We start from the raw sequence: 27,636 nt of genomic DNA, 5'->3' as shown, positions 1-27,636 counted from the left end.
TATTTTATTGTATTGTATTTATTGGAGTTATATTCTACCTTTCTCCCAAAAGTGAGACTCAAGGTAACTTGGTGCCTAACATGACAAGCATTGTACTCGAAGTATCAATATATTATCTTTTAATCTGGTTACAAATCAGTCATACAAAAGACTCTCCAAGAAAAACCCAGGACACTTCAGCATCACCTCCCCACTTCACAGCCCTTCAGTTAACAAAGAGTCTGGAAAAGAATCATTCAGCACATACAGAATGGGTATAGTAAGCAAAGAGACTTATACAGAGGAAACACACGTTTTATTTCAACTATTTTGGTAGGGACAATTTGGCAGGAACTGAATTTTCACAGCAGCAATTCAAATACTAAAAGATTTCATTCAGAATCACTCTTATTATCTGAGACAATGATAAAAGCACCTAGTAAGGCACATGCCTGTGGTTTTGTTTCTTAATGCTGGAGGACATGAACTTGTTCAAGAGAGTTACATTTCCTTAGGAAAATAAATGATTCTGTAATTGAAACCCAGGCAGAATGTGGAGTAGGGGTGGGGAACAGACCTGAAAAGGCACCTATGCTTTCAAAGCATCAATAGCAAGAACAAAAACACAGAACTGCCTTAGAGGCAATTTATTTGAAGATGAACCCTGGTGTACTGAACTGATGTCAACAGGATTTCAGTTTTCCTGATTCTACATGGCATAAAGGTTTCCCACTCCAGGGTTTTTAAAAGCAATGGAACAAAGGAACAAGTTTTCATTTCTGAGACAGAAGATCTAGCTTGTATTTAACCGCATCAGTGCAATTTAATTTTTTATGTTCACTAGTGCACTAACTTTAAGAAAAAACAGTCATGGGGGGGGGGGGGGGACCGAACCCTGATACATAGAAACTTTACAAAAAGGAAAATGACAATGTCCTCTACCCAGAAAAAGGGCATCTGACTGCCTTGAATTTAATATACAAATTATGCTGCATTGATTCTCATACAAAGAAAAGGAAGGCCCACTGATCCTATGAACACTTTCTAAGAAGTGTTAAGAAACAAGAACGAGTTCTCAGTTTAATCAACAGAATTTCATTACAAGCCAATTAAATTAGGAACAGCCTCCAGTTATCACAAAAATGGCACTTTTCTGAGAAATATGTATAAATCACAATACTCTGTTAAAAAGCAAGCATTGCTATGTAGCTTCAACAGCAAAGCACTGCATGTTTATTGAATGTGCAATGTGGCACACAAACCACCCTTTCTATCTTCACAGTTTGGAGTTAAACTGGCCCATCAGTTTTTCCAACTTGATTGCTAAGGCCATGTCACCCTTGATTGTCAGCTTTCCAGACATGAAAGCCATAGTTGGCTTTAGTTTGCCTGAAATGAGAAAGGAAATGCTTTAAGGCGTCATAAAGACCTGCAACCCTACTTTTCAACACAATTATAATTACAGTTGTCCATCTGTATCCACAGATTCCTTATCTCCAGGATCAACCATCCATGGTTTTAATCAACCATTCATGGTCCTGGAATGAAACCCCAGCAGATACCAAGGGCCCACTGTAACAACCAAACATCTGCCAAGTTCTTCAGTTAAGAAATTGAGTAACGTTAAGAATGAACATTTATTAATTGCAAACGCCCCTCAAAATACTGAAGGCAGCTAACAACACAAAAATAAATATAAAAACCATGCCATTAAAATATGAAAAATTAAACAAAATTAAAAATTAATCAGTCAAAAGAAACAACAGCTTCCTTCACCTATAACTCAGCTTAGAGGCCAAAGGCCTGTCAGAATATATACATAAATACTTTTTATTGTGGTCATAACACCTATACAAGTTAAAATAAAGAATAAAAACAGAAAAACAATCACACACCACATGTGGCGGGGGGGCACACACATACACACACAATCTATCCTGTTCTGTTAGGTAACATATGAACCTTAGCTGACTGACAATACATGGCCAATATTCCCTGTGCACACTTTCATAACTAAAAATGAATAGTGACATGAGCAATTTTAAATTTAATATATGGAGTATTCCTATTGCTTTCATTAAAAATAAAACAAAACACAGTGCTATTCACATCCTCGCAAATAACTGTAGAAGACTCATGACCATGCTCCCTATAGACTTATGGCTATAATGTGGTATCTTGAAATCCAAAAAACATCTAGGAGTAGCCGTGTTGACCATATAGCAAATCCAGTAACAAAAAAATCCACCAAACATTGATACCTTTATTGGACCAACCCAAATGCACAATAAACATATTGCAAGCTTTTGAAACTACCCTGGGGAATCCTAAAGAGAGCCAATGGACTGGGACCCTACTATTTGAGGTTTCTGTCTCCAACAATGGCAAAACTTTTCACGAAAAACTTTTGGACTGAATTGGCATGTTTTATCTCAACATCACCTAAAATTTTCCTGATGCAGAAGCCTGAAGGCTTCTTGATAAATTTTGTATTCTCCCCCTACAAAGGGGCCTGTGGCCTCACAAAGGATAGAGACATATTGGATTCCCAAGGAAGTACGGTATCTTTTTTGTGTTGCAAATGGATGTTAAAAATCCAGGACTTTGAGAATCTCTCAATAGCCACATGGCGGTGGCTCCAGCCTGCAAGAAATACTACTTCATACCATCTGAACTGAGAACAAAGACGGCAAAATGAAGGCCTATGTCTAACATCTTCAATTTCTTCCCTCCTGTATAGTATTTAATACCTTACCTGAAGATGAAGCCAGTGTAGCTTCAAAAGCTTGCAACGTACATTGTGCATTTTGGTTGTCCCAATAAAGGTGGAATTTTATTGTTACTGAATTTGCTATATGGCCAACATGGCTGCCCCTGGATATTACATGCAAAAGGAGCAAGTCATTTGGCTTAATAATGTGAAGTAATATTCTTATGCATGCTGAAATGGCTGCCTTTTCACCTCCGCTGAGTTTTTCAAAAAGTACAATAAAGAAACAAATATCTAAGCAAAGAATTCTATACCATCTCATAAAATTAGCAAAGCAAGCGGCTCTGAAAACCATAAGCATCCTGATTAGTGATATCAACTGTTCAACCAAGTGAACAGTTGAACCCAAATACCACACTACAGGAAGGAAGACTTTCCAAAACTTACCTGAAAACATTTTTACAAAGTCACTGCTAGACATGCTCATGACCACATCCACTTTTCCTGGTGGGTCTCCACTTCCTGCACTGCCACCTTTGTTTTTAAGATCAATATACCATGTTCCTCCTTCTTCACCTAACACAAGAATAGCATGATTAAATTATACCATGTAAATTAGCCACAAGAGTATTTCACTTACAAATCAAACCACTTGACATTAAAAATCAGTTTCGCTGAGATTTTTCTAGGGAGGGAGAAATCACTGCTACAAGACAACATGAGATTTAGATTCAATGTGACATATATATTACTCTGGTTTAGTTCAGCATTTCCTATATAGTTTCTGAATTATTTTTGTTGCTCTTTGGCTTTTTCCCTGCAACACACAGCTTTCTATCTTGCCCCTTCTCGTAGTCACAGGTCAACTTAAAGAGTTTTCTAAAAACAAAGTACAACAAATAAACTCAGAAGCCAAATTAGAACTGACAGTAGAGTCGTTCCAAGAGCAGCAGTTGACCAGCTGGTAAACAGAACCTCTATCCTCTTTATCTCAAATTGACATTCTTTAACTATGACTGAACAGATAACTGCTTTCTTATAACTATGTCTACACTTTTTATGTAGCTGCCAAAGAAAATGAGTACTTCTTTGTGCAGCTATATGAAGGCAGATCATTATGTTTATCTATTTATGTTGATATGGGAGACCAGAGTGACTGTGATTTCTTGATAATTGCCATCACTGTGAGCATGTTTTGCACCTTTTTGGAAATTGGAAGTGCTGGGCAGCACTGAATATAAACACTGAATACTAATACTAGGCAGAGATCCTGGGTCTGTCTAATACATTAGCTAATTATGCATAAGTCTCTTACCAGATAATTCAAACCGATAAACTCCTTGGGTTGACTTGACAACGTCTTCACTAATTGCCCCTTTAATAATTTTAAATGTGTCTGCCACAGGCCCGCTGGCTTTCTCAGCAGCAAAATGCACATGATGCTTAGAACCTTCAGTTTTAGTTGGGTCAGGACCTTCGTGCTTCATTACCTCTTGTTTTTTCCCTTCTCTGAATGCTGGAGAACCTCCTGTAGGACCAATATTGACTGGTGAGATCAAAGCAAAAGCTGGAAAATTATTTTAAAGAAAAACATGTATCATAGGGATGTTGAACAGTAGTAGGATAATTCTCTGAGTTCCAGACTCTAATTCTCCTAGAGCAATCTGCTCCCAGATCCACTAACAACAAAGAGACAGAATTTCACCAGAAATTAAAATCTGTACTTAGAAGCCCTTATTATTATCAGCATAAACCACCAATACTGAGCAAGAAGGGAGTGAAATAAACAATCATAAAAAATAAGAGGGAGGGACATACTGCATCAAGGGGGCATAACTCACTGGCAGAACATGCTTTGGGCATACAGTCCCAAATTTAATTCATGATGAAGATGAACATTTAATGAACTTTTCCTCCTAGATGTCTAAATATGAAAGAGTTAAAGGAGAAGAGAAATGTAATTATCCATTTCCATTAATCTGAGGGAATGCCAGAATTAATTTTGCCATTAAAGATGACCTTTCAGCTTCTTTGTGGGGGATATAAGGCACACTGAAGGTAGAAAAATTGAAATGGGGAGGGAACATGTTTGTGGCCTTTAAACATCTGTATTTATAGGTAGAGCTACTGCTATAATTTGCACATTACACAGCTCAAATGGGATATCCAGCTTCTTTAATTGCTGAATTTTTGACAACTGCCAAATTAGCAATGAGTACATTTTGCCCTGTGGTGGTGTTGGAGGGCAAGATACTTTCCTCAGATAAACAAGATTGAGGACCCTGGTGGGGAGGCAGCTAAATCTTCACCTTGTGCTTGCATTTTCATTGCTAAGGTCTCAGGATCCACATCCAAGAAGAAATCTGGTAGCAATGGGTGTCCTAAAGATACAAGTGAAATAATAAAATGAAAATTGACAACTTTCCCATCAGACTATGCATTCAAACATAAAAACATTCAGCGATTTACCTCGGTTGCTACATTAAACCTTGATTTTATTGACAGCAAACACATAACATGTGAATATAACATAGATATGTGTACATAACTATAAGCATCTGTACATATATCTTTGGGAAACTGGAATAGGCTAGAGGCCCTAAATGAATGCACAATATCTACATATTATGCTTACAGTGGGAAATACAGGGATCCAATACAGGGAGAGGTGGGATACAAATAATAATAATAATAATGATAATTATTATTATTATATGCCAACACAACACCACTGCAATTATTAAGGGGTGCAGAGAGACATATTTCATTGCTTCAAATGGTTTTCCTTTTCTCCTGATACAGGTATAATTTTTGTAACTGGAAGGGGGGATAACTTTGTGAACTGTGAAGAGGTACCTTCTTTTGTGGAGCAAGAGAGAAATGCAAACAGAAAATTTATATAAAGGAGAAGCTGCCTGTAATGGAAGAGACACTGGAAGAACTTCTTCCTCATAGGGTTAGGGGAAAATGTGTTTTTTGTTTGTTTGTTTGTTTGTTTAAAATAGTTGGTGTTATTTTTTGCATGAATGTGTAGGACTACACCAACAAAGGACTACATCAGAAAATTAAGCAGCAGTTCAGATGTTATGGCCACTATCTTAAAAAATAATTGTTCTTTAAAAAGTGCGCTATTAAAGCAAGTTGCTTTGATTGAACTTATGTTAGTTGAATTGTTTCTGAATGGCATTTCTTGCACTATAAAACAATGTGATTAAAAAGAAGCAACTGACACTGGATATTGACAATGAACAACTACCAATAAACGTTGAAGTTAAAATGTTTAAATTCAAAGTCATTGTTGTTCCAGTAAAATGGGTTGGGAAATAGTAATAATAGACAGACTTTTAAAAAAAAAAAAAGAAGAAGAATCAATTAAAAAAACAGGAGCACTTTTTTTTAAAGTCATTTGGTTTGAAGTTTAAACCATCCTGGTTCAAACCAGCCAACCCTGCCTCCTTACTTTCATTTTTCTTTAGCACAGCTTGCTTGTTGAAAGAAAATTGACATGCTATAATATTCCTAAACTGCACAGTTCTCAGATGTAGGATGACAGTATTTGTAAATCACCCGTCTCAGCTTTCTGGTATATAAATGCCACAAGTCCAATTTGCCTTTTACACTGGTAAAATTGTGATGTGTTTCAAATACTAGGAATGGAGAGTCTTTGGCCCCACCAATATTGCAGACTGCAGCTTCCACAACCCCTTACCAGGGCCATGGAGAGTAAGACTGTAGGGAATTATAAGCCAAAAAAGTAGAAGGGTCACAAATCTTCAACCCTGCAACAACTAGCTATTTGTGAAGTTTTAAAAGGGTAAACAATAATACAGATATCCTCTATTGGGCACAAAGCATGAATACTACTTCCCTGACCTCTCTCCTTTGCATTTGGAAGTGGGTGTAGAACAAAGAGACTGAAGAAATATTCAAGGAAATAGTGTTGCTGTTTGCTGCTATGTGACCCTGGGCATCTAACATACTCTCAGTCTCAACGGAAGCCAATGGCAAACCTCCTCTGAACAAATCTTGCCCCCCCAAAAAAAGGTTTACTTTAGGGTCGCCGTAAGTTGGAAATGACTTGGAAGGCATATAACACACACACGACAGTGTTACTGAAAGTGGTGGTTGATAGGTCCATGGTGGTATGGGAATGCCTCACAGACTAAACCATCCCACAAGTTTGGGATGCTTGACCAAACTAGCAGCAATACCAGAAGGACACAGATTGGTGGCAAAATACATGTTCTGCATGGAGAAGGTCCCATGTTCAACCCATGGTATCTTCAAGTAAGGCTCAGAAAGACTGTTGCCTGTGACTCTTGAAAACAGCTGCTTGTCAATGTAGACAGTACAGAACTAGAGGAATCAATTATTTGATTCTGCATAAAGCAGAATCAAATGTTTCAGTAGTAGACGTTTATCCCTATACAATCCTTCCCCTGCCTGGTTACATTCCAACATAACAAGAAGAATTCTAAGTTGGGAAAGGTTGAGAAAAAGTGGAACAACATTATTCCAGAAACAATACCTTGTATTCTGCAAGGAAACACATTACAGACATAATAAAACTGCAGCCATGAAAACCATGTGACCTGTGAACTCCAAATAATTTATTGTGTCATAAACTGAACATCTGGAAAGACTGATAAGGTTTTACAAATCTTAACACATAGAGTTGGAACCGGACTTAAGACTTAGAGGGAAATGACTAAAATCAATAGTCTCTGTGGCTAACTGATCTGAATGGATTTAAATTTGGATTCAAACAATATAATAAAACTATGTATTTGCTGAACTCTAATTTCTACATAGCATAAATATCATTTCAAAGAAAATGCAATTTAGATTACCTGGGGCAACTGCATATACATCAAAATTCTTAATTCCTTCTTCTCTCAACAAATTTTCATCGATGACAAAATTTCCGGTGAAACTTTTGGGCTTTGTTAAAATACAATATGCAGCATCTGCTAGAATATCCGTTTTCCTGCATTGTTTCTCTACACCAGCTCCTCCCAACATATCCATCGCAGAGGTATAGATAGCTAAAAAATAAAACAGACAGACAGAATGGAATGAAAAATTAGTCAGCATTGATTTTTCTACATTAAGTAGAAGGCTGGAACAGATGGCCTATGATCCCCTTGAAACTCTTATGATACAAAATTTAAATGCCATCATTTTTGTCATATCAGCGTACAATAATTTATACATAATTTGCTTTTAGTGGAAGAAATATATTATTTTACAAATCGTGTTTGAGGTAAGCCCCACTCCCTCAAAGCAAATGCACGGAACACTGAATTTGTATCTGAAATTGTTTTTAACAATTATTAATAACTGTACTTTGCAATTATTATTTTATCAAGTTATTTTTGTATACTGGTCAACGACCGAATAAATCTTACTATTACTATACTGATTTGCAAGCTCAGGCTGTTGAGTGTATATACATCCTGCTTCTCCCCATAGGGCATGTCCGAAAGGTTCCATAAAATGAAGGAGAACATAATTTGAGTTTCCAGAATATCGGAAATGACTTTAAATGCTTGCTCATTCAAGGAGAAGAGCAGGTTGAAAAAACCATATGTTCTGGGAGCACTTATTTTTAGACTGCAATAAAAATAATAACGCAGCAACAATTTTCCTCCCGGGGAAGAGAAAGAATTCTAAAGTCAGGAGGCAAACCTGGGTCTCAGGGGGAAAAGAGAGAACAGAAGGGTGGGCAGGAAAAATCTGTCTATTTTTTAAAAAGAGAAACACAAAAGATCCTTTTCTGGGATGGGGTGAAGGAGTATCAAAGTTGGCTTCAGTTATCCTTTTATGTGCCCAAACTGAACAAGCCATATCAGTCAACAAACCATCACCACTAGAAGGGAAGTGAGATGCTGCCCACGCAAAAAAATAGAAAGGTAGAGATACTATTTGTGTTAGATGCACCTGTTTTTCCCCCATCAGTACTACGCTGAGGACCACAGTGGAAAGATTTGCCACCACTTCTGCAGCTATATCACTGTATGGTAAAAGTGTACATATCATTAACAAGTAGACAAAAAATGACAGTAAGAGCCTAAAAGCCCAAGTGCAACAATGACTATGTGGATGAATTTGTGCTGCAGGAGAATGAGAACACCCGGCTCTATGGCCAACATAAATCCCTTTATCCAGTAAAGAAGGCAGAGGCAACACTGCCTGCAACATCCTTCACACATTTGGAAGGATACAAGCGATAATTTAAAGTTGGGGGGGGGTGTGTCTTGTAATTTCCCTACTGTAGAAAATGGACCATCACATACTTTATATTTTATGTAACAATGTTGTACACATGGACACAAACTCTGTATATGTGTATTAAGAGAGCTATGGACTGAATCCTATTGGTATTAACAGGCAGACTCAAAATAGAAAAGAAAAAAAACCTAAACATTCTAAGTATAAACATTATTATTCCATTTCTCTCAACAGAGATCTCTCAGTAAATGGATGCCATCCTTATGAAAGCTTTCTTTGTTGATTACTGGATAATATTCACCATGGGAAATCACAAAGAAAGGTCACCACCTTGTCCATCCACACCCCACACTGAAGAAAGCCGAATAAATAATAGCTGGGTGACAAATGTGTGCCTGTTCATATGCTCTTGAACATATGCAGTTCCCATGATCCCTCACCACCAGCTCTGCTGGCTGGCTTGGACTGATGAGAGTTGCAGTCCAAGAATCTCCAAAGAGCTACACCTTTGTGACCCCTGATTCAGAGTAGTAAAAGCTTTCAGAGGAGAAGCAGCATAAAACCCTACTTTGCATGGCATGGTCTGTTAAAAGCAGCAGCAGCATCAAAATATTTGCATCTGTTCTTGTGATCTCTAGTAACCTGATGACATTGAGAAAATAAATAAATACTGGGTAGCTATGGAGTGTTCAGTGAATCCTTATATGCAGGGGTAGGCAACCCTTTTGAGCCGGGGGCCGGGTTGCTGTCCCTCGGACAACTGGGGGGCCGAAGCCAAAAAAATAAATAATTAAATAGTTTTTTAAAAATTAAATAAATAAATAAACCGGGACAAATGTAGGACAAAATTTTTAAATGGAGGGCACTTTTTAAATAAAAAATGGACGACATGCGAAAAAATTTGCTGATTTTTTAAAAAATGTTAAGATAAATACATGCTTCTGAGGCTTCTATAGACAATTGGCCCACCATAACCCTCACGCGACACGCCAAAGGCCCCGGCGGCAATCGGCGGCAGGACCAGGCTGGGGCCGGTCCCAAGGCCTCGCCGGGCTGCATCCGGCCCGCGGGCCGCAGGTTGCCTACCTCTGCTTATATGCCTCATAAGAAAACCTGGAGAAAAATTCCTCCTCGCATGGGTGTCCTGTGCATATCACATGTACAACTGATGAACAGGGATAAAGATTAAGTATCACCATATCTTGTTAGCTACCTAAAATGATATTTATTTAGTACGAAGATGGGATAGAAAATAAATAAAATTAGTAAGTGAAGACTCTCATGTTATGTTCGCTTACTTGAGAGTAGTTGCCACTAAATTTTACAGCACATGTTCCCCAGAAGATATGAGTAAGATTGGAAATATGCATAACATGTAAGTTACTATTTTGAAAAGAGGTCTATTTTGGCATGACAGCTTTTCAAAGATAGAGAAAAGGAGATACTTCTGGGATACTATGCAAGATCAACAGAAACCATAAGCACTATCATAAGCTTCCCTACTGAAAATTGTAGGGAAACATGATACATTGTATGAATAAATAAGAACATAGCAATTTAAAAAATGACTGAAGCCAAGTATCAAACTATATAATATTTTTAAAAGGATTTTTGTTTAAAAAACAAACAAACCTGTTAGAGGCCATAAAGCATTAACTGCAACTTCGCCTCTGAATTCTTCTGCCATTCCCAGCACACACATCGACATCCCATATTTAGAAATGGTATAAGCTAGAAAGAACATGAAGATAGATTTAGTTACTTAAGTAAATGGAAATACTTACTGGCTGAGTTTCCCTTATCCCAAAATGCTATCTTGGAGAAATCACTCAAGTCTTAAATCCAAAATTCATTTATGTTTCACATACAACTTATGCACATAACCTGAAGGTAATTTTATACAATATTTTAATAACCTTGTACATGAAATACAATGTACATTGAACCATCAGAAGGTAAAGGTGTTACTAACTCAGCCACCCACATGGACAATTTTAGATTTTAGAATATTTTGGATTTCAAAATTCCAGATAAGGGAGACTCAACCTGTATTTAGTTCCCCCCTTTATAATAATACAATATTTCAGACGAAGAATCCTGTCATGGAAAAAGTGAAGGATTGGGAAGTCTGAGAGATGTGGAAAGTGCTTGTGACAGAGAAAGAAACATGACAGCTGGCCGCTGAAGGAAGCAGGATATTGGACTACAGAGGACTTTGGACTGATCCAGCAGGGTTCTCCTTATCTGCATCGGTTTTTCAGAAGCATTTCATTATCTGAATATTGTAAACAGTCACAAACTCAAAGTATGACCCACTAGTAAGCATTGTGTTAGTGACTTAAAGGCTTAAGTCCAATTTTCTGTGGCTGTTAAGGTCAGAATTCTTTGTGCAACAGCAAACGTCCCACAACCCACCTATCTTTCAAACTACTACAGCTCCAGCCCCATCATAAAACACAGCCAATTTTCAAGAGGTGAGGATAAAATGAGAGGAAGGTGGCAGGGAAGGAGAGGAGAACTAGTCTATACATTCCCTTGAGTCTGAGCAGGTTTTAACAAAAGCCACTTCTTACAAGTATACTTACCACAGTGATTTTTGAACCACAGTGGGTTTAAATTTATTGGAGGGCTGATATTAAGGATATGACCAATCTTGCTTTTTCTCAAGTATGGAAGGCATATTTTTGACCTGGAGATATAAACAAACACAAGCAGGTAACTAGACTTGCTTATATGTTCTCAGGAGCAGCTCTGACAGGATTTTGTATCCTTTCTTCCCCACTCCACCACCTTTACCTTCCTTTTTTATGTACGTTCCAAACATTAAAAGGAAAAGGCATACTTGTCTACAGTCATTCAAGGTTTGGTCATATCCAGATTGGGTTACTGCAATGTGCTCTGTGTAGGGTTGCTCTTGAGAAATACAAAAATACTGTAATAGGTGCAAAATACAAAAACCAGAATTGTAATGGGGCTCAAATCATGTGATTTCAATATCTGTGTAATTGCACTCTTTCCAGGTTTTAGTTCTAGGTAGTGGTATTGATGAACAGTTGGAGGATAGATATCTGAAAGACTACCTCTTCCCACCCTTAGATATTTATATTCCCCAGTCAACACTTGAGAATCCACTCTGAATTACTTTGCCTTCACAGGTGAGGTGGGAAGTCCCAGGAGAAAAGGGCTATCCAACAGAAGCCTCACAAGACATTGAGAAACTGGAGCGTGTCCAAAGGAGGATGACTAAAATGGTGAAGGGTCTTGAAACCATACCCTATGAGGAACACCTTAGGGAGCTAGGGATGTTTAGTCTAGAGAAGAGAAGGTTAAGAGGTAATATGATAGCCCTGTTTAAGTACTTGAAGGGATGTCATATGGAGGAGGGAGCAAGCTTGTTTTCTGCTGCTCTGGAGAACAGGACTTGGAACAATGGATGCAAGCTACAGGAAAAGAGATTCCACCTCAACATTAGGAGGAACTTCCTGACAGTAAGGGCTGTTCGACAGTGGAACACACTCCCTCAGAGTGTAGTGGAGTCTCCTTCCTTAGAGGTCTTTAAACAGAGGCTGGATGGCCACCTGTCGGGTATGCATGGCAGGGGGTTTGAATGGATGGCCCTTGTGGTCTCTTCCAACTCTATGATTCTATGATATTACCTGCATGAAATCTCCAATAGTCCCAAGTCTGTATTAGTGGCTTTAAGACAATCATTAAAGGAAAACTGGGCATAGCTTAACTTAACCAAGATTCTGTTTTGAGCCATAAGCCCCTTTCTGGGCTGCTCTAACTCAAGGAAGGAGAAAGGATTTCAGAAGAGAAACATCAGGGTTTAGTGGTTTGAAAGTTGGACTACAACTCTGGAGACTAAGATCCAAACCCCTGTTCAGGCATAGAAACCCACTGGGTGACCTTGAGTGAGTCACACTCTCTCAGCCTTAGAAGAAGGCAAAGGCAAACCCCCTCTGAACAAATCTTGCCAAGAAGCCCCTTAGGGTCACCCTAAGTCAGAAACTATCTGAAGGCAAACAAAAACAAACATTTTCAGCAGAAGCTAAAAAACAGACACAGGGAGGATCAACAAATAAAGGGAGATTAGGATATCTTTGGTATGGGAGTGGAGTTCTTAAAAGCAAGGGATCTGGGAATGTACATGGCTATGTTTAACCAGGCATGGAATGTGGCTTCTATATCAGAAACTGTCAACTCCCACAATATTCTCAAGGACTCTGCTTGTTCTTTTTCAAGACTCTAGCTTTCAGGGGTCATAGGAAACACACAAACAGTGTCTGCAAAAGGCCTAAAAACTGGATCACTTTGGGAATGCCTTTTTGACTCCTAACATTTCTCAGTCCATCCATGACATCTCCAATTCTTCCCATGAAGCTTCTAAATATAACCTAATGAATGAAAAAAATGAATATGTATCTCCTTGTTTCAAAAAAATATATTGCCCATAAGTACTTACGTGAGGTATGTTCCTCTTGTGTTGGCACTCATCATAAGGTCCACTTTCTTTGTAGGTGTTTCCAGTGTGCCAGTCAGAGAGATAGCACTTGCATTATTCACAAGAACATCTATCCCTGTTTGTTTTTTTAAAAAACAAAGTAATTTTTAGTGCCATAAAATTATCTTTCTCAAAAAAACACTAACAACTTGCCTGCTTTGCTAATACTTCTGCTTTGATTTTTTTTAAATGGACTTTAAAACCAGGCTCTTAAAAATTAATACACTCAATATATATTTTACATTTTAATTTAGGTCATTACCTCCAAACTTCTGTACAGCCTGATCCACTGCATCAGCAATTTGATCTTCTTCTCTCACGTTAACAATACATGGCAAAGCTTTTCCTCCGGCTGCTTCAACTGGGCAGGGTGGAAGGAAAATAAGCACAATATGATTTGGTCAAAATTAAAATATTCAAAAGCACAGCATATATGAGGCAATGGCAAGTTATTTACAAATCAAAACAAAAACGATCAGAGACCTCGTTACATTTTATGGCAGCAGCTATCTTGGCTCATCTCTGGCTTGACACAACAATGTTGTAAGGGAGGGATGGACAAAGAATGACTCCTCAGATATTGCTGGACTGTAGCTCTCTTCAGCATACTAGCCAGCATAGCCAGTGTTGAGGGATAATGGGAGATGCAGTCCAACTCTGACAAGGGGCGGTCACATAGCACTCACTCTTGCTGTGACGTTTAGCATCAGAATTAAATACCTAGAGATGGATTTTGTTGTTCTTGAAAATGTATTGGCTTGAATCCTAGGATGATTTAAACAAACGTGTGATGTATCTTCCTTTCTCTGTCCTCAAATCTTTTTTACATTCAGCTTCAGTGAAGGATCTTGGGTCATCTGTTAGGCCAGCATTCCCCAATGTGGTGCCCTCCAGATGTTTAGACAACCACAATCAGCTCAGGCTAGCATGGCCAATAGTAAGGAATACTGAGAATTATAGGCCAAAATATCTGGAGAGCACCAGATTGGAGAAGGCATTGTATAGAGTATATTTAAGAGTAATTCAGACCATGAAGGAACAGTCTGAAGCAGGAGTGGGTCATGTGTTGCTCTCCATGAGTTCTTGGACTGCAACTTTCATCAGCTCTTTCCAGCACAACTAGGATGATGAGCAAAGATGGGAGTTCTAATTCAACAAAATCTGGAGGTCACACATCTGGAGGTCACACATATGACAATTTAGGGGGAAAGGCTGTGGCTGGCCACTTAAAGAGTCTAGTTCAGGGAAAATTCATTGTTTTTCCTTACCATTTCAACGGCATATCACAGCATACAGAAACTCAGTTGCATCCTTACATTCTCAGCTGATTGAAACAGAAATAAGAATTCTGTGCATATCAACAGAGACCCTTAGGTAGAAACAGAGTACAAATGACCTAGCTCAATGAGAAGTCTCTGAGATATTCCTCTTAATTCAAACCAGTATAGGCTTAAATGATTTGGAGGTTAAAGCAAGCAGTGGAGCTCAGACATTTCATACTGTATATCTCTCTCTCAGAACTTACTTTCTTCTGCTGCAGTGTAGATCGTTCCTGGGAGTGTACGATGTGGCACTCCTGTCTTAGCAGCTATCACAATATTTGCCCCATCCTTTGCTGCTTTCAAGGCAATCGCTTTTCCAATACCACGGCTTGCACCCGTGATAAAGAGCGTGCATCCTGCCAACTTCCTAAAAAGAAAGAAAGAAAGAAAAAAAGAACAGATGAAAACTGTAGAAAAAGAGAAGTAAATCTGGAATTAGACATTCTTGAAGATGAATGTTCAAATTTAGTGGAAAATAGATTATGAAATTCTATAAGCAGAAACTACAAAAACAGTGACTTGGGAAGTTTTAGGTTATATACTTATTGTATTCTACTTTGCTTAAAACACAGTTAGGACAAGGTGTTAAAAAACAAGAAACTTGGTTGATTGGTTGGTTGGTTGAAACTTGGTGTTGTTTGTTTTGTTTGTTTGCTAAACCAGTTTTTCATGTTATTTTGCAGGACTGCATCAATAAAGAACTAAACCAGAAAATTAAGTAACAAAATGCAGTTCCGATGTTATGGCCATCAGCTAAAATAATAATTGTTCTTTTAAAAAGTGCTCTTTTAAAGTAAGGTGTTTTGGTTGAATTTATGTTAATTGAAGTATTTGTTTCTGAATGAAAGTTCTTGAACTATAAAAGTGATTTAAAACAAGCAACTCATGCGGATACAACATTTAAATTCAAATAGTTATTGTTGCTCCATTAAGAGGGTTGGAAAATGGTAATGATAGCCAGACTATATATATATAAAATAGGAATAGTCAGTTTTTAAAAACCAGGAATATTTTCTTTAAATTATTTGGTTTAAACCAACCTGATTTAAATTCAAAAAGTAATTGTTTTTCCAGCAAGAAGGTTGGAAAATAGTAAGAACAGCTAGACTTTTTTTTTAATAAATAATTGGGGGGGGGGACCAGGATTGTACGGGTATTTTAAATTATTTGATTTAAACCAATCCTGGCCTAAACTGCATGTTTCATAGAATGATTTGTTTTACACAGATTTTCATAATGTGTTTTGCATGGGAAAGAAAACAACAACAAAGTATACCATACAAAATGGGCCTTGCTCTTCTCTATCCTTTCATCCAGGCAACAAACATAACACATTTGCCTGCATCTTAAAGGAAGTTTGAGAGTTTAAATTTTATGTTCTGGAATTTATGAGTCTGTCTCCCAGAACTCCCGTAGTAAACTAGAGGAGTGGTCTCTGCCTACATGGATACCACCTTAACTGAGAACAACAACATTTTGACAAATGTGATGCCAACATTGTCATATTTTCCCTTTCTCCTGTATAATTTTTAACACCTTTGCCTGATGAAGAAGCCAGTGGAGCTTCAAAAGTTTGCATCCTGTATTTTGTGCATTCTGGTGAGCCCCAGAAAGGCATCAGTATTTTGTGAATTTTGAATGTTATTCCACTTTTGCCATAGGAATGTCACCAAGAATGGCCTCCCAGGATCTCTGAACCTCACTGCAACTGCAGCATCAATAGATCATATATTAATATCCAAAGCTACTTTATGAAGAATCAAATCACTAGCCCATCTAATTTTGTATTGGCTACACCAAGGGTAGGGAACCTCTTTCAACTCATGGACCAAATTTAATTTCAATGAAATTAGCACGAACTGCACTACAATGGCAGGAGAGGACTAGAAACTAAAAATACCAACATATTTCATGTTCTTGGTGCCTCAACAAACTACAAATTCAAGAATTCCACAGGATGGAGCCATGACAGTTAAAGTGGTGTCAAACTGCATTACTTCTGCAGTGTGGTAAGAGTCATGGACTGGCAGAAACTCTCCAAGATTCAGAACTGGTTGGAGCCAGCATGTTCTTTATGGTTTTGTCAAGACCTTCCCATGTAGATGGCACCAGAAGGGTAAAATATTAGCTTCAGATGAGTGGATTCTACCCCCTCTCACCTTGATGGATCATTGTGTTAATGAAAGACGCTTCCCACTATTATTCACAACATGAGGGGGCACAAATAGCACATGGAAATAACTGAATCAGAAACTGAAAACTGAAATAAGGCTGCAATTGTGAGCATGCTTCCTTGAAAGATAACTTCATGAAAAATGACATGCTTTTAGGAAAAGGAATATTAGAATTAGAAGCATTCAGATGAAGTTGTTCCTTCAAAAAGTCAACTCTCAAAAATCTACTTGGCCGCTTATTTTCATCCTGAATATTTTCTTCTGTTACCATCACCAGTGCACCATGTTGTGGTTCTTCACCCCCTAATCCAGTTTTCTATCTGAAACTATCTTGTGTGCATTACTCCGAATCTTTCATTCATGTCAACCTCAATGTTATCCTAAATTCAGCAGGCTTAGCTTGAATTAATTCTAGGATAGATGAAAGAGCCATCAGTGTTTCCTTACTGATTTTTCACAATGAGCTCCAATTTCATTGAGCTGATTCTACCATAAGTAGTACTAACCATCCCACATCTACAAATCTGTTGTTGTTGTGTATCTTCAAGTCACTTCCAACTTATGGCGACCCTAAGGTGCCTTTCATGGGATTTTCTTGGCAAAATTTCTTCAGAGTGTCTTTGTCTTTGCCTTCCCCTGAGGCCGAGAGTGACTGCCCAAAGTCACCCAGTGGGTTTACATGGCAGAGCTGGCATTTGAACCCATGTCTCCAGAATCCTAGTCCAATAGTGCCTATAAATACTAAACACTTTACTAATATGATATCAGGATCAAACCAAGCCACCATCTACTGTATCTCTTTTTGTAAAAAAAAAAATAAAAAAAATACTGGGCATAAAATGTGAATTGCTTTTAAGTATTATTGCTTAGGGCAGGAATAGGCTCTTTCAGTTTTGCCTTTTTTAAAGAGAAAAAGTAGAACATTTAAAAAAAATTAAAAGACTCCAACAACCAATATAAATAATGCAAAAAGTGTTTTAAGTTAACAGAGCAGATCTCCAAGGGGCCAACTCACCTTTTCCTCCAACTCAAAGCCTCCTGGATATGTTGATCTTGGGGGCTTCACATCCAAAACTGGTGGGCCACCATGTGAATAAAACAAGGGACTGGACAGGCCAGAATTTAAACTGCAGCCTTCTAGATGTTATTGGACTGCAATTACCAACAGCCCCCAAAAGTATAACAAGTTGTAAGGCATGCTCAGAAGTGTAGTTCAATAATAACATCAGAATACCCACTTGTGAGATATGCTTCTTGGTCTGATCCAGCCCAGCTCTTCTTAGGTGCAAAACACACTGCAGAAATAAACTAGTTTGAGACTGTTTTAACTGCCCTGGTTCAGTGCTAGGGAATCCTGGGAATTGTTGTTTATTGTAGCACCAGAGTTCTCTGACAGAGAAGGCTGAATGTCTCACAAAACTACAGGCAGTTAAAGCAGTCTCAAACTGGATTATTTCTGCAGTGTGTTTTGGACCTTAGATATGCAGCTAAAAACCCAATACAGTCGGTTCTCCTTATCCATGGATTCTTTATCCATGGATTCAATCATCCACAGCTTGAAAGTATTCAAAATAAGTATAAATTCCAAATAGCAAACTTTGACTTTGCCATTTTATATAAGGGATACCAATTTACTATGCCATTGTCTTTATTGGGATTTGAGCATCCATGGATTTTTGGTATCCAGAGGGGGTCCTTGAACCAAACCCCAACAACAACAAGGGACCACTGTACTAAATGTATAATATCTCCATATATTAGCTACTACACTAACAGTAAAAGCAACAAGGTTATTAAATTATAGTTTACCATGTTGTTTTAATTTGCTCCCTAGACTGAATGCCCAGTATTCCATCCCTTCACCCACATTTCAATTGAGGTCTATAATTAACCCCAATGACCTTTTCATGAAAATATTCAATTTTAAAACACAGACCTATAGGGGTGGGGAGGTGAAGCTGAAACACTGCGGAGCAATCATTATTACAGAAGAATAATTGGGACATGAAATAGCAAGTGCCGCCATAAATGGGTAGGAGGCTTCAAATCCACAATCAAATGACAGACGTGAGGGGTAACTGACCTTTCCAATAAGTAAATGTAGTTCTTACATATTCATTTGTCAGAACAGAACCACACTTGCAATGTTCTTTTTAAATTAGAGAATGGCCTGAGAAAATTAGACCCCTCTTTATTGCACAGCTCTCAAATGAGGTCATTTTTAGCATGGCCATCAATATGTAGCAATCCTGAATTCCAACAAGAAGAAACAAGCCATTAGCAGATTTGTTGGTGAAATTCTACCAGCAGCTCTGCTTGGATTTTGCAACCCACACAGGAGACAAATGCAAGTTCCTACATGGTTAAACCCAAAGCAAGCTCCAACATGATTCAACTTTTATTATGCTGACTCGCTTGAATTTGACTCCTAATCTTTCCTTCATGAACACAGACCTTTCCAGCAGAGAATGACTGCTTTGGTTTTCAACAATTACGTCTACCCAATGAACTGTTCCAAGTCAAAAAGGCCACATCTCTTCCCTGATGGCTGTTTCCTTTCAACACAGGGCAGGGAAAAGAAACTCTGGTATACAGACGTTGTTGATGATGTGTGATTTCAAGTCGTTTCCAACTTATGATGTCCCTAAAGCAAACTTATCATGGCTTTCTTGGCAAGATTTGTTCAGAGGAGGTTTGCCACTGCCTTCCCCTGAAGCTGAGAGCATGCGACTTGTCAAGATCATCCAATGGATTCCATGGTCAAGCTGGGAATTGAATCCTGGCCTCCAGGGTGGCAATCCAACACTCAAACCACTATGCCATGCTGGCTCTTGAAGCCACATTCACTGAAGGAGAGGAGACTCTGCATTGCACTGCTTGCTTTCCAACTGGGAAGCTCACTCTTGTGTGCAGGGATCCATTCAAGGGTTTGGAATAACTGCCCCAGTTAGAAAGGCTGAAACTTTGGAGCTGTCGGAAGATATGATAGAGGTGTATAAAATAGCACAGTGCCAAGAAAGTAGGTAAGAAGAACATTTTTTAAAAACCGCAATATTCTAGGACACTGGGAGATGAAGATTCAAATCCCTGCTCAACCATGGAAACCTACTGGGTGACCTTGGGAAAGTTACACTCTCTCAGCCTCACAAGAACAAATTCTGACAAGAACCCTCCATGATATGTTCACCGTAGGGTTGCTAGGAGTCAGACATGACCTGAAGGCACACAACAACAACAACAATAACAACAGATTAAAAGTTGTACTTTAGGGACATAAAATTCATTATGCATAACTTGGTCTCACATAAAATTATTGTGGTTGATATATCACAAGTACAGTTTAGTGAAGATTGTTGTTGTGTGTGTTGTGTATGTTCAAGTCATTTCTGATGTATGGCAACCCTAAGACGAATTTATCGTGGCGCTTTCTTGGCAAGATTTTTCAGACAGGGTTTGGCATTGCTTTCTCCTGAGGCTGAGAGAGTGTGACTTGCCCAAGGCCACCCAGTGGGTTTCATGGCTGAGCTGAGAATCGAGCCCTGGTCTCCAGAGTCTCAGTCCTACACTCAAACCACCATGTCATACTGGCTCTCACTCTATAATTACAAATGGAATTTACTTTAAGATGTTTATTACAAACGATGCTACAAATGGAACCTCTCTGGTTTTACCCGTTTGAGGAAAGGGGGAAAAATACAGTAATCCAAAAAGCAAGAAAACATCACCATTAGTAAAACACAGAAAATTATTTTGTCTCCACCAGTTCTTCATAGCGTCAAGCAGACATAACACACTCATTCTTATGAAAAGAACTGAGAAAAGGAAACCAAGACCAGGAATTGTAACTATCTGTTACCATACACAAACGTACATAAAAGTCTTCCTGCCACATAATTTTTAGGAATGATTTGTGGACAGTAAGTAAGTGAAGAGAGCCAGCATAGTGTATTCGTTTGAGCACTGGATTATGACTATGGAGACCAGGGTTTGAATCATGGCTCAGCCATATAAACCCACTGGGTGACCTTGGGCAAGTCACACACTCTCAGCCTCAAAGGATGGCAATGGCAAACACTCTCTGAAGAAACATGCCAAGAAAACCCAATAGGGTCACTGTATGTCAGAAACGACCTGAAAGCACACAACCACAACAGCCAACAAATATGTGAATACCTTGTCTCAGATCCAAAACACATTGTACAGTACAAATAATCCAGTTTGAGATTGCTATGACTGCCCTGGCTCAATGCTAGGGAATTCTGAGAAATGTAGTTATTTAGCACTGAGCCAGGCCAGTTACAGTGGTCTCAAACTGGATTATTTCTGCAGTGTATTTTGGGCCTACAACATTTTATTCACCTTTCCCCCTCTCTAACATTTCCAGGTGGGGAGAGGAAACTTTGGACGGGGGAATAAAAAAACCCACATCTTTTCTTAATTTTTTCCAGGTTTATTTTTTCCCCTGTGCCTTCCCATTTCTGTGTACCTTGGCCTGATCCAAAGTCCTCCGTACGTTCATTGTTATCTTTGATTACCCTCAGAAATAAGCACTGCCCAACCACACTCATGTTCTCAATGGGAAATGTAAATGAGGAGGGAAGAGAATCCCATTGCCAGTTCCAGGCAGTGACAGCAGATAATCGGAGATAACCAGGGCATTCTCTATGCTGGCACAGGATGGCAGATATCACATTGGAGGAAGAGCACATAAATCCACCTCTGGTGTTATGATATTATTGTCCCCTGTAATATTGCACCCAGACAGAGCTAACATCTAAGTTTGTTGCAGGATCTTGTCCTTGCATTGTTTAAGATCTGGAGGTTGTCTGTAGATCAAGGCCAAGAAATCATTACACTTTAATTTTAAAATCTTCAGGTCAATTCTTTCTGCCTAGGTGTGCTGCAGCATAAAAATATGTCTCAAGCAGGTATTTGTCTTTACATTAAGAAACATAAATATTGTCCTTTGTTAAAAAGAGTTTTTTCCTGAGATGCATGGGAAACCTTATCCATTCAGAACATATAAATCTGCCTTAAATCAATAGTCCTGTACTGTAAAAGGTAGCAATTCTCCAGGATCGCAGGTACAACTTCCCCACCATTCTCGCTATATAATGGGTTCAATGCAGCCCCATAAGTCTAGTTCAGTGATGGAGAACCTATGGCACGTGTGCCAGAGGTGGCACTCAGAGCCCTCTCTGTGGGCACATGTGTCATCGTCCCTGCACAGAGTTTGCCAGAGTTTGTTACTAGAAAGCCAGAGAGACATGGCACTTTGCAATAAATAAGTGAATTTGGGGTTGCAGTTTGGGCACTCGGCCTCGAAAAGGTTCACCATCCCTGGTCTAGTTTTTGCCATGTAGATGTCACACCACCACCCAATTTTCATGGCAAACTACCAGAAGAGTCTTTAAAACATACAGCAAGGCAGCTTCCAGTGTGTCTTAGCAAGTCCCACAAAGCCGCTCAATCCTGTTCTACGTTATCCTTTCAATGAGAGCTTAGAAAATTATCTTTTTTAAAATATTACAACTCCCAGAATCTTCCAGCCAGAAGTAACTGCAGAATTAGTGGAGTTTGACACTGCTTTAAGTGTCATGGCTCCAAGTGATGAAATTATGGTATTTGTAGTTTGTTATGACATGAGAGCTCTCTGACAGAGAGGGCTCAATACTTCACCAAACTACAAATTCCTGAATTCCATAGCATGGAGCCATGGCAGTTAATGTGGTGTCAAACTGCATTAACTCTGCAGTGTGGCAGCAGCCCTAGAAGCCCTGCTTTGAATGAAGGATGTCAGGGTGGAAATAGAGGGTTACGCAAATACACTGAAGAATGGTTGTTCTGACTGCACTTTTCTCACCACTGTGATCTGACAAGCTGCAAGTGCCAAGAATGCCTTTCTGTGGATAAGAACCCAACTGCCCTATACAATCAGAGCAAAGGTCCCAGTAATGTTATGTCTCCAAAGCTTAACACTGAGCACTGGACTCCAAAGCTCACCACTGTGTAATGGACACAAGAGAAGGATTTCCACTGCTGCAGAGTCAGTGTGTGGCCTAGTGATTTGAGTGCTGGACTGGGACTCTGGAGACCAGGGTTCAATTCCCAGCTCAGCCAATGGCAATGGCAAAACCCCTCTGAAGAAACTTTTCTGCCAAGAGAACCCCATGACAGGTCACCATAAATCAGAAATGACTTGGAAGGCACACAACAACAACAACAACAACAAAGGAGATTTATGCATACTTTCCAAACAGAGCTTGGAAGTTACTTTTCTGAACTATATGGTAATACTTGCTGGGGGTTTCTGTGTGTGCCATGCACTCCTTCAAGTCACCTGTCCACTTATGGTGGCTCATGAATTTAATGGGGTTATGCAAACTCCGAGGTGGCTTTGCCACTTCCTTCCTCTGAAATAGGGCCTACAGCACTTGGTTCTCCTTGGTGGTCTCTTATCCAAGTACTAACCAGGGCTGACCCTGCTTAGCTTTGAGGTCAGACAGTATCTGTTACCTTTGGAGTATTTAGCCTTAGCTCTGAAAACTATAGCCCTGATTCGTTTTTGTTTTGATTAGAGCCTGAAAGAGCTTTTCTTTGTACGCTACAGTTTCCTCTCTGGAAAATATGTTGTTTCCAACTTATGATGACCCTGCCATAGGGTTTTCTTGGCCAGTTTCTTCAAAGGGGGCTTGCCAATGCCACCCTCTGAGCTGAGAAAGTGTGACTTGCCCAAGGTCACCCACTGGGGTTTTTAAGCTCGAGCAGGGAATCGAACCCTGATCTCCAGAGTCCAACCTTCAAACCACTATGCCACACTGGCTCTCAAAATGAAAAATGAAAACTATAGCCTACAAAAAGAAAGAAAGAAAAAAGAAAAGCTCTTCCAAGCACTGGTCAAAACAAAAAGGGAAACGGGGCTGCTGCATATTTTAGAAAGGTAAACTCCAACAGACACACTTCCTCATTTATAGGAATGGTAAAATCTGCATCTGACAGTGTTGTCTCCTGTATGACTGTTAAGAATACAGTGAGACCTATGTTCCTAGACCACCTCCAGTTACGTTGGACTGCAAATCCCACCATTCCCACTTGAAATAGTCATTAGTCATGCTGGCTAGGGAGACGCCACTTGTATTCCAATTGCATATGGGGAGTGCTAGGTTTGAAATAGCTCCCTTTGAGTATGTACAGCACTTTTTATACAACTTGGAAGGACAAGTGACAGCTGAGATTGCCTTTCTCCAACCAGCTGCTCTCAGCACTATAGCCTTACGCAGGCATTCAAAACTCTGAGCAATCTAGAGTAGTATCAAAAACAGAAATAATTTCTTAATCCACATTCTCCATTTCATTTATCTACATTCTCCTTACCACATCTGCTACAAAGTTTGGAAAAAGTACCACAGCTTTTTTGAACTACAACTCCCAGAAAACCCCAGCCAGTATGACAGTGGAATTCTGGGAGTTGTGGTTCAAGGCAACTTTTCCAACTCATTGATTCCCAAACTGTGGTCACACAGATGTTTTGGACGTCAACTCTCAGAAGCCCCTTGGCCAACAGCCAGGAATTCTGACAGCTGAAATCCAAAACACCTGGATGGCAAAAATTTGGGAACCACAGATCTAAATAAACTGTAGAATTAATTAGAGGGCCAGCTTGATGTAGTAGTTTGAAAATTGGACTATGACTTTGGAGGCCAGGGCTTGAATCCCCAATCAGCCATGGAAATCCACAGTCAGTGAATCTACACTAGTGGTTCCCTAGCTTTGGTCCTCCAGGTGTTTTGGACTTCAACTCCCAGAATTCCTAATTGTTGGCCAAGATAAGTGGGCCTTCTGGAAAGTGAAGTCCCAAAACCTGGAGGACCCAGGTTTGGGAACCAATAATCTACACTGTAGAATTAATGCAGTTTAACAGCACTTTAATTGCCATGGCTCGATCCAACACAATTCTGGGATTCGTAGTTTTGTGAGGCACCAGCACACTTTGGCAGAGAAAGCTAAAGATCATGTATGAGAACATATCCTAGAATTCCACAGGTTGAAGCTACAGCACTTAAAGTGGTGTCAAACTGCATTATTTCTACAGTGTAGATGCACCCCTAGAAAACCTCAGGAATTCTGCTTTATTCTCAAGGAAGATGACCCAATCCTTCAATCAAATGAGTTCCACTTGGAGCAACCTGAAGGGTCCACAACATGCTTTACAAGAAGGCATTCTGACAGTTCCTGCTTGCATTTTCAAGCCCCTTCCTAATACTACACTATCACACTACACTACGTTATGAAGTCTCAACCGTGTCTTTTGTTGTTGGTGGTGTTGGTGTTGTGTACCTTCAAGTAATTTCCTACTTATGGCTACCCTAAGGTGAACCTATCATGGGGTTTTCTTGGCAGGTTTCTTCAGAGTGGGTTTACCACTGATAACCTCTGAGGTGGAGAGACTTTGACTTGCCCAAGATCACCCAGTGGGTTTCCACAGCTGAGCCAGGATTTGAACCCTATTCTCCAGCGTCCTAGTCCAATGCTGAAACAACTACACCTCACTGGCTCTCTGATCCATGTCTACATACAGGTTAAGGATTTCTGCCTCAGTGTGCAACAATTTCCATGAAAATGAACCTCGTCTGACATCTGTTGCCCGTTCACCAGGTCCGAAGAGTGCCTCCAAAGCTTTCTATGCATTGCTTGGGATGTCACCATTCTGAATAATTTTTGTGTCTTCTGGGATATTTGCAGAACCATTCAAGGTTCCCATACTCATGTTTGGCAGATCAGCAGTGGAGCTTTTGGGCCACTACAAAAAGAGGACACCTAGGTCTAGGTCAGCTGGGCTGCAGCCGCACTGCAGAAATAATCCAGTTTGACACTGCTTTAACTGCCATTTTTGCACACACCCATCTGAAGAAGTCGTCTTGCCAAGAACACATGATGCCAACTAGTTGTCAAATAGCAGCCACAGAAGTGACTTGCTGCAGCAACTGGCACTAACCTCATTCTAGCCTTTAATAGTTCTTCTCCGGAGAAGTGTTTCTGCCATTGCTCCCTGGATCACTTTATTGAGGTCAAAGAAAGGTCACCCAATGACCAGATGTCCTCCTTTTCCAGGGCATGTCCTCCATGTCACCTTTCTGTCCAGGAGGAATTCCAACATGCCCTCCCTTTGGTGCAGGAAACACGGACGTACATTTATAGGAGCGTTTAGAGCTTTTATTTGGTCACGTCCTACATTTCGTCTTGAACGTCCCACATTGTGCGGTGCCTTGTCCTCCTTTGCGGTGAGGACGCCTGGTCCCCCTGCTGCCCTGAGACGCATTGACACCGCAAAAACCACACAGTCTGGCACCACTTTAACTCCGACAGGCTCAGTGCTGTGGAACTGTGTGGGATTCGCAGTTGCGTTGTAGTTCTGTAGTTTCTTCCGTAAACTACAAAATAATAGGAATAATGTAGTTTGACACCACTTTAACTTCCGCGGCCCCATCCTACAGAACCCTGGGAATTGTAGTTTTGTGAGGCACCAGAACTCTTTGGCAGCGAAGGCTGAAAACCCTGCAAAACTACAAATCCCAGGATTCCATAGGACGGAGCGGCCGCACTTAAGAGTGGTGTCAAACAACATTATTTCTACAGCCTCAGCCATGTTGGCCAATAGCCTGGGATTCTGGGAGCTGGAGTCCAAAGTCCATGAAAGAGCAATTTGGAGACCACTGATATATAGTAATATAGTACCCCAAACTGTGCTTTTTAAGGGACTTTGGACTCCAGCTCCCAGAATCCCAGGCTATTGGCCGACATGGCTGAGGCTTCTGGGAGATGAAGTCCAGTCTCTTAAAGGACACCGTTTGGGGTGCTATAGTACTATTCAGTGGTCCCCAAACTATGCTCTTTAAGAGACTTTGGACTCCAGCTCCCAGAATCCCAGGCTACTGGCCCACATGGCTGAGGCTCCTGGGAGATGAAGTCCAAAATCTCTTATTAAAGGGCTCAGGGGAGTCACACTCTCTCAGCCTCAGAGGGAAGCAAAGGCAAATCTGAACAAATCCTGGCAAGAAAGGTCCCAAACACACTGCAGAAATAATCCAGTTTGAGGGCGCTTTAATTGCCCTGGCTCAGTGCTAATGGACTCCTGGGAATCGTAGTTTGTAATGTCTGCAGAGTTCTCTGACAGAAAAGGCTGAATGTTTCGCAAAACTACAGTTCCCAGAATTCCCTAGCACTGAGCCAGGGCAATTAAAGCGCTCTCAAACCGTAACTAGACCATGGGAAGGGAGATGGGGGGGAGCTCGGCTTACCCTGTGTTGGGCAGCATGTCCGGGTCGGGAGACGATCGATCGGACGGAGGAAGGGAGGAGGAAGGGAGGGAGGGACCGCCGGGCAGGTAGCGGGGCCGGGGCCCTGGCGGGGCGAGGCGAAGGCTCTGTGGGAGAAGGCCGCGCTCTGGCTCGGAACCTCCGCCTGAGAGGGGAAACAAGGGCGCAACAATCGGAGCCTCCCGGATCAGGGCCCTGGCCACGCCCCCTCCACGCGCGCACAACAGCCACGCCCCTTCCGCGAGGAGCGGAAAAGCCACGCCCCCGTTCTAAAGCGCTTCAATCGCCCAATGCCAATACTCGACTCCACGCGTCCATAGCAACCGCTCCTGCAAAGGGCGGGGAGGAGGGGTCAGACTCTCTCTAGGCCACGTGACCCACAGAGGCTCTTGCTCACTCT

At 40.3% G+C, this 27,636-nt stretch overlaps 1 protein-coding gene across 1 annotated transcript; it reads right to left on the bottom strand.

Moving 5' to 3' along the window:
* HSDL2 (hydroxysteroid dehydrogenase like 2) lies at positions 1-27,636 on the bottom strand. The gene is made up of 11 exons (XM_089488565.1): positions 27,219-27,636; positions 14,950-15,113; positions 13,687-13,785; positions 13,386-13,500; positions 11,506-11,609; positions 10,553-10,651; positions 7,540-7,734; positions 4,999-5,070; positions 4,005-4,217; positions 3,137-3,265; positions 1-1,368 (listed from the first exon to the last, which is right to left on the bottom strand). Exons 1-11 carry the CDS (start codon positions 27,233-27,235, stop codon positions 1,256-1,258), a joined length of 1,320 nt encoding a protein of 439 aa, XP_089344691.1. The 5' UTR covers positions 27,236-27,636; the 3' UTR covers positions 1-1,255.

The sequence above is a fragment of the Sceloporus occidentalis genome, unplaced genomic scaffold (assembly GCF_023333645.1).
Source record: "Sceloporus occidentalis isolate IW3139 unplaced genomic scaffold, rSceOcc1.0.p SCAF_1, whole genome shotgun sequence".
NCBI classification, from domain to species: Eukaryota; Metazoa; Chordata; class Lepidosauria; order Squamata; family Phrynosomatidae; genus Sceloporus; species Sceloporus occidentalis.
This window is presented reverse-complemented; position numbering and strand designations above follow the sequence as displayed.

Coding starts and splice junctions, on each gene's coding strand:
- HSDL2 (XM_089488565.1), bottom strand. Junction 13,786..14,949: donor CTACACTGCAGCAGAAGAAA/GTAAGTTCTGAG, acceptor CACCCTGCCCAG/TTGAAGCAGCCGGAGGAAAA. Junction 13,501..13,686: donor GGCTGTACAGAAGTTTGGAG/GTAATGACCTAA, acceptor AAAAACAAACAG/GGATAGATGTTCTTGTGAAT.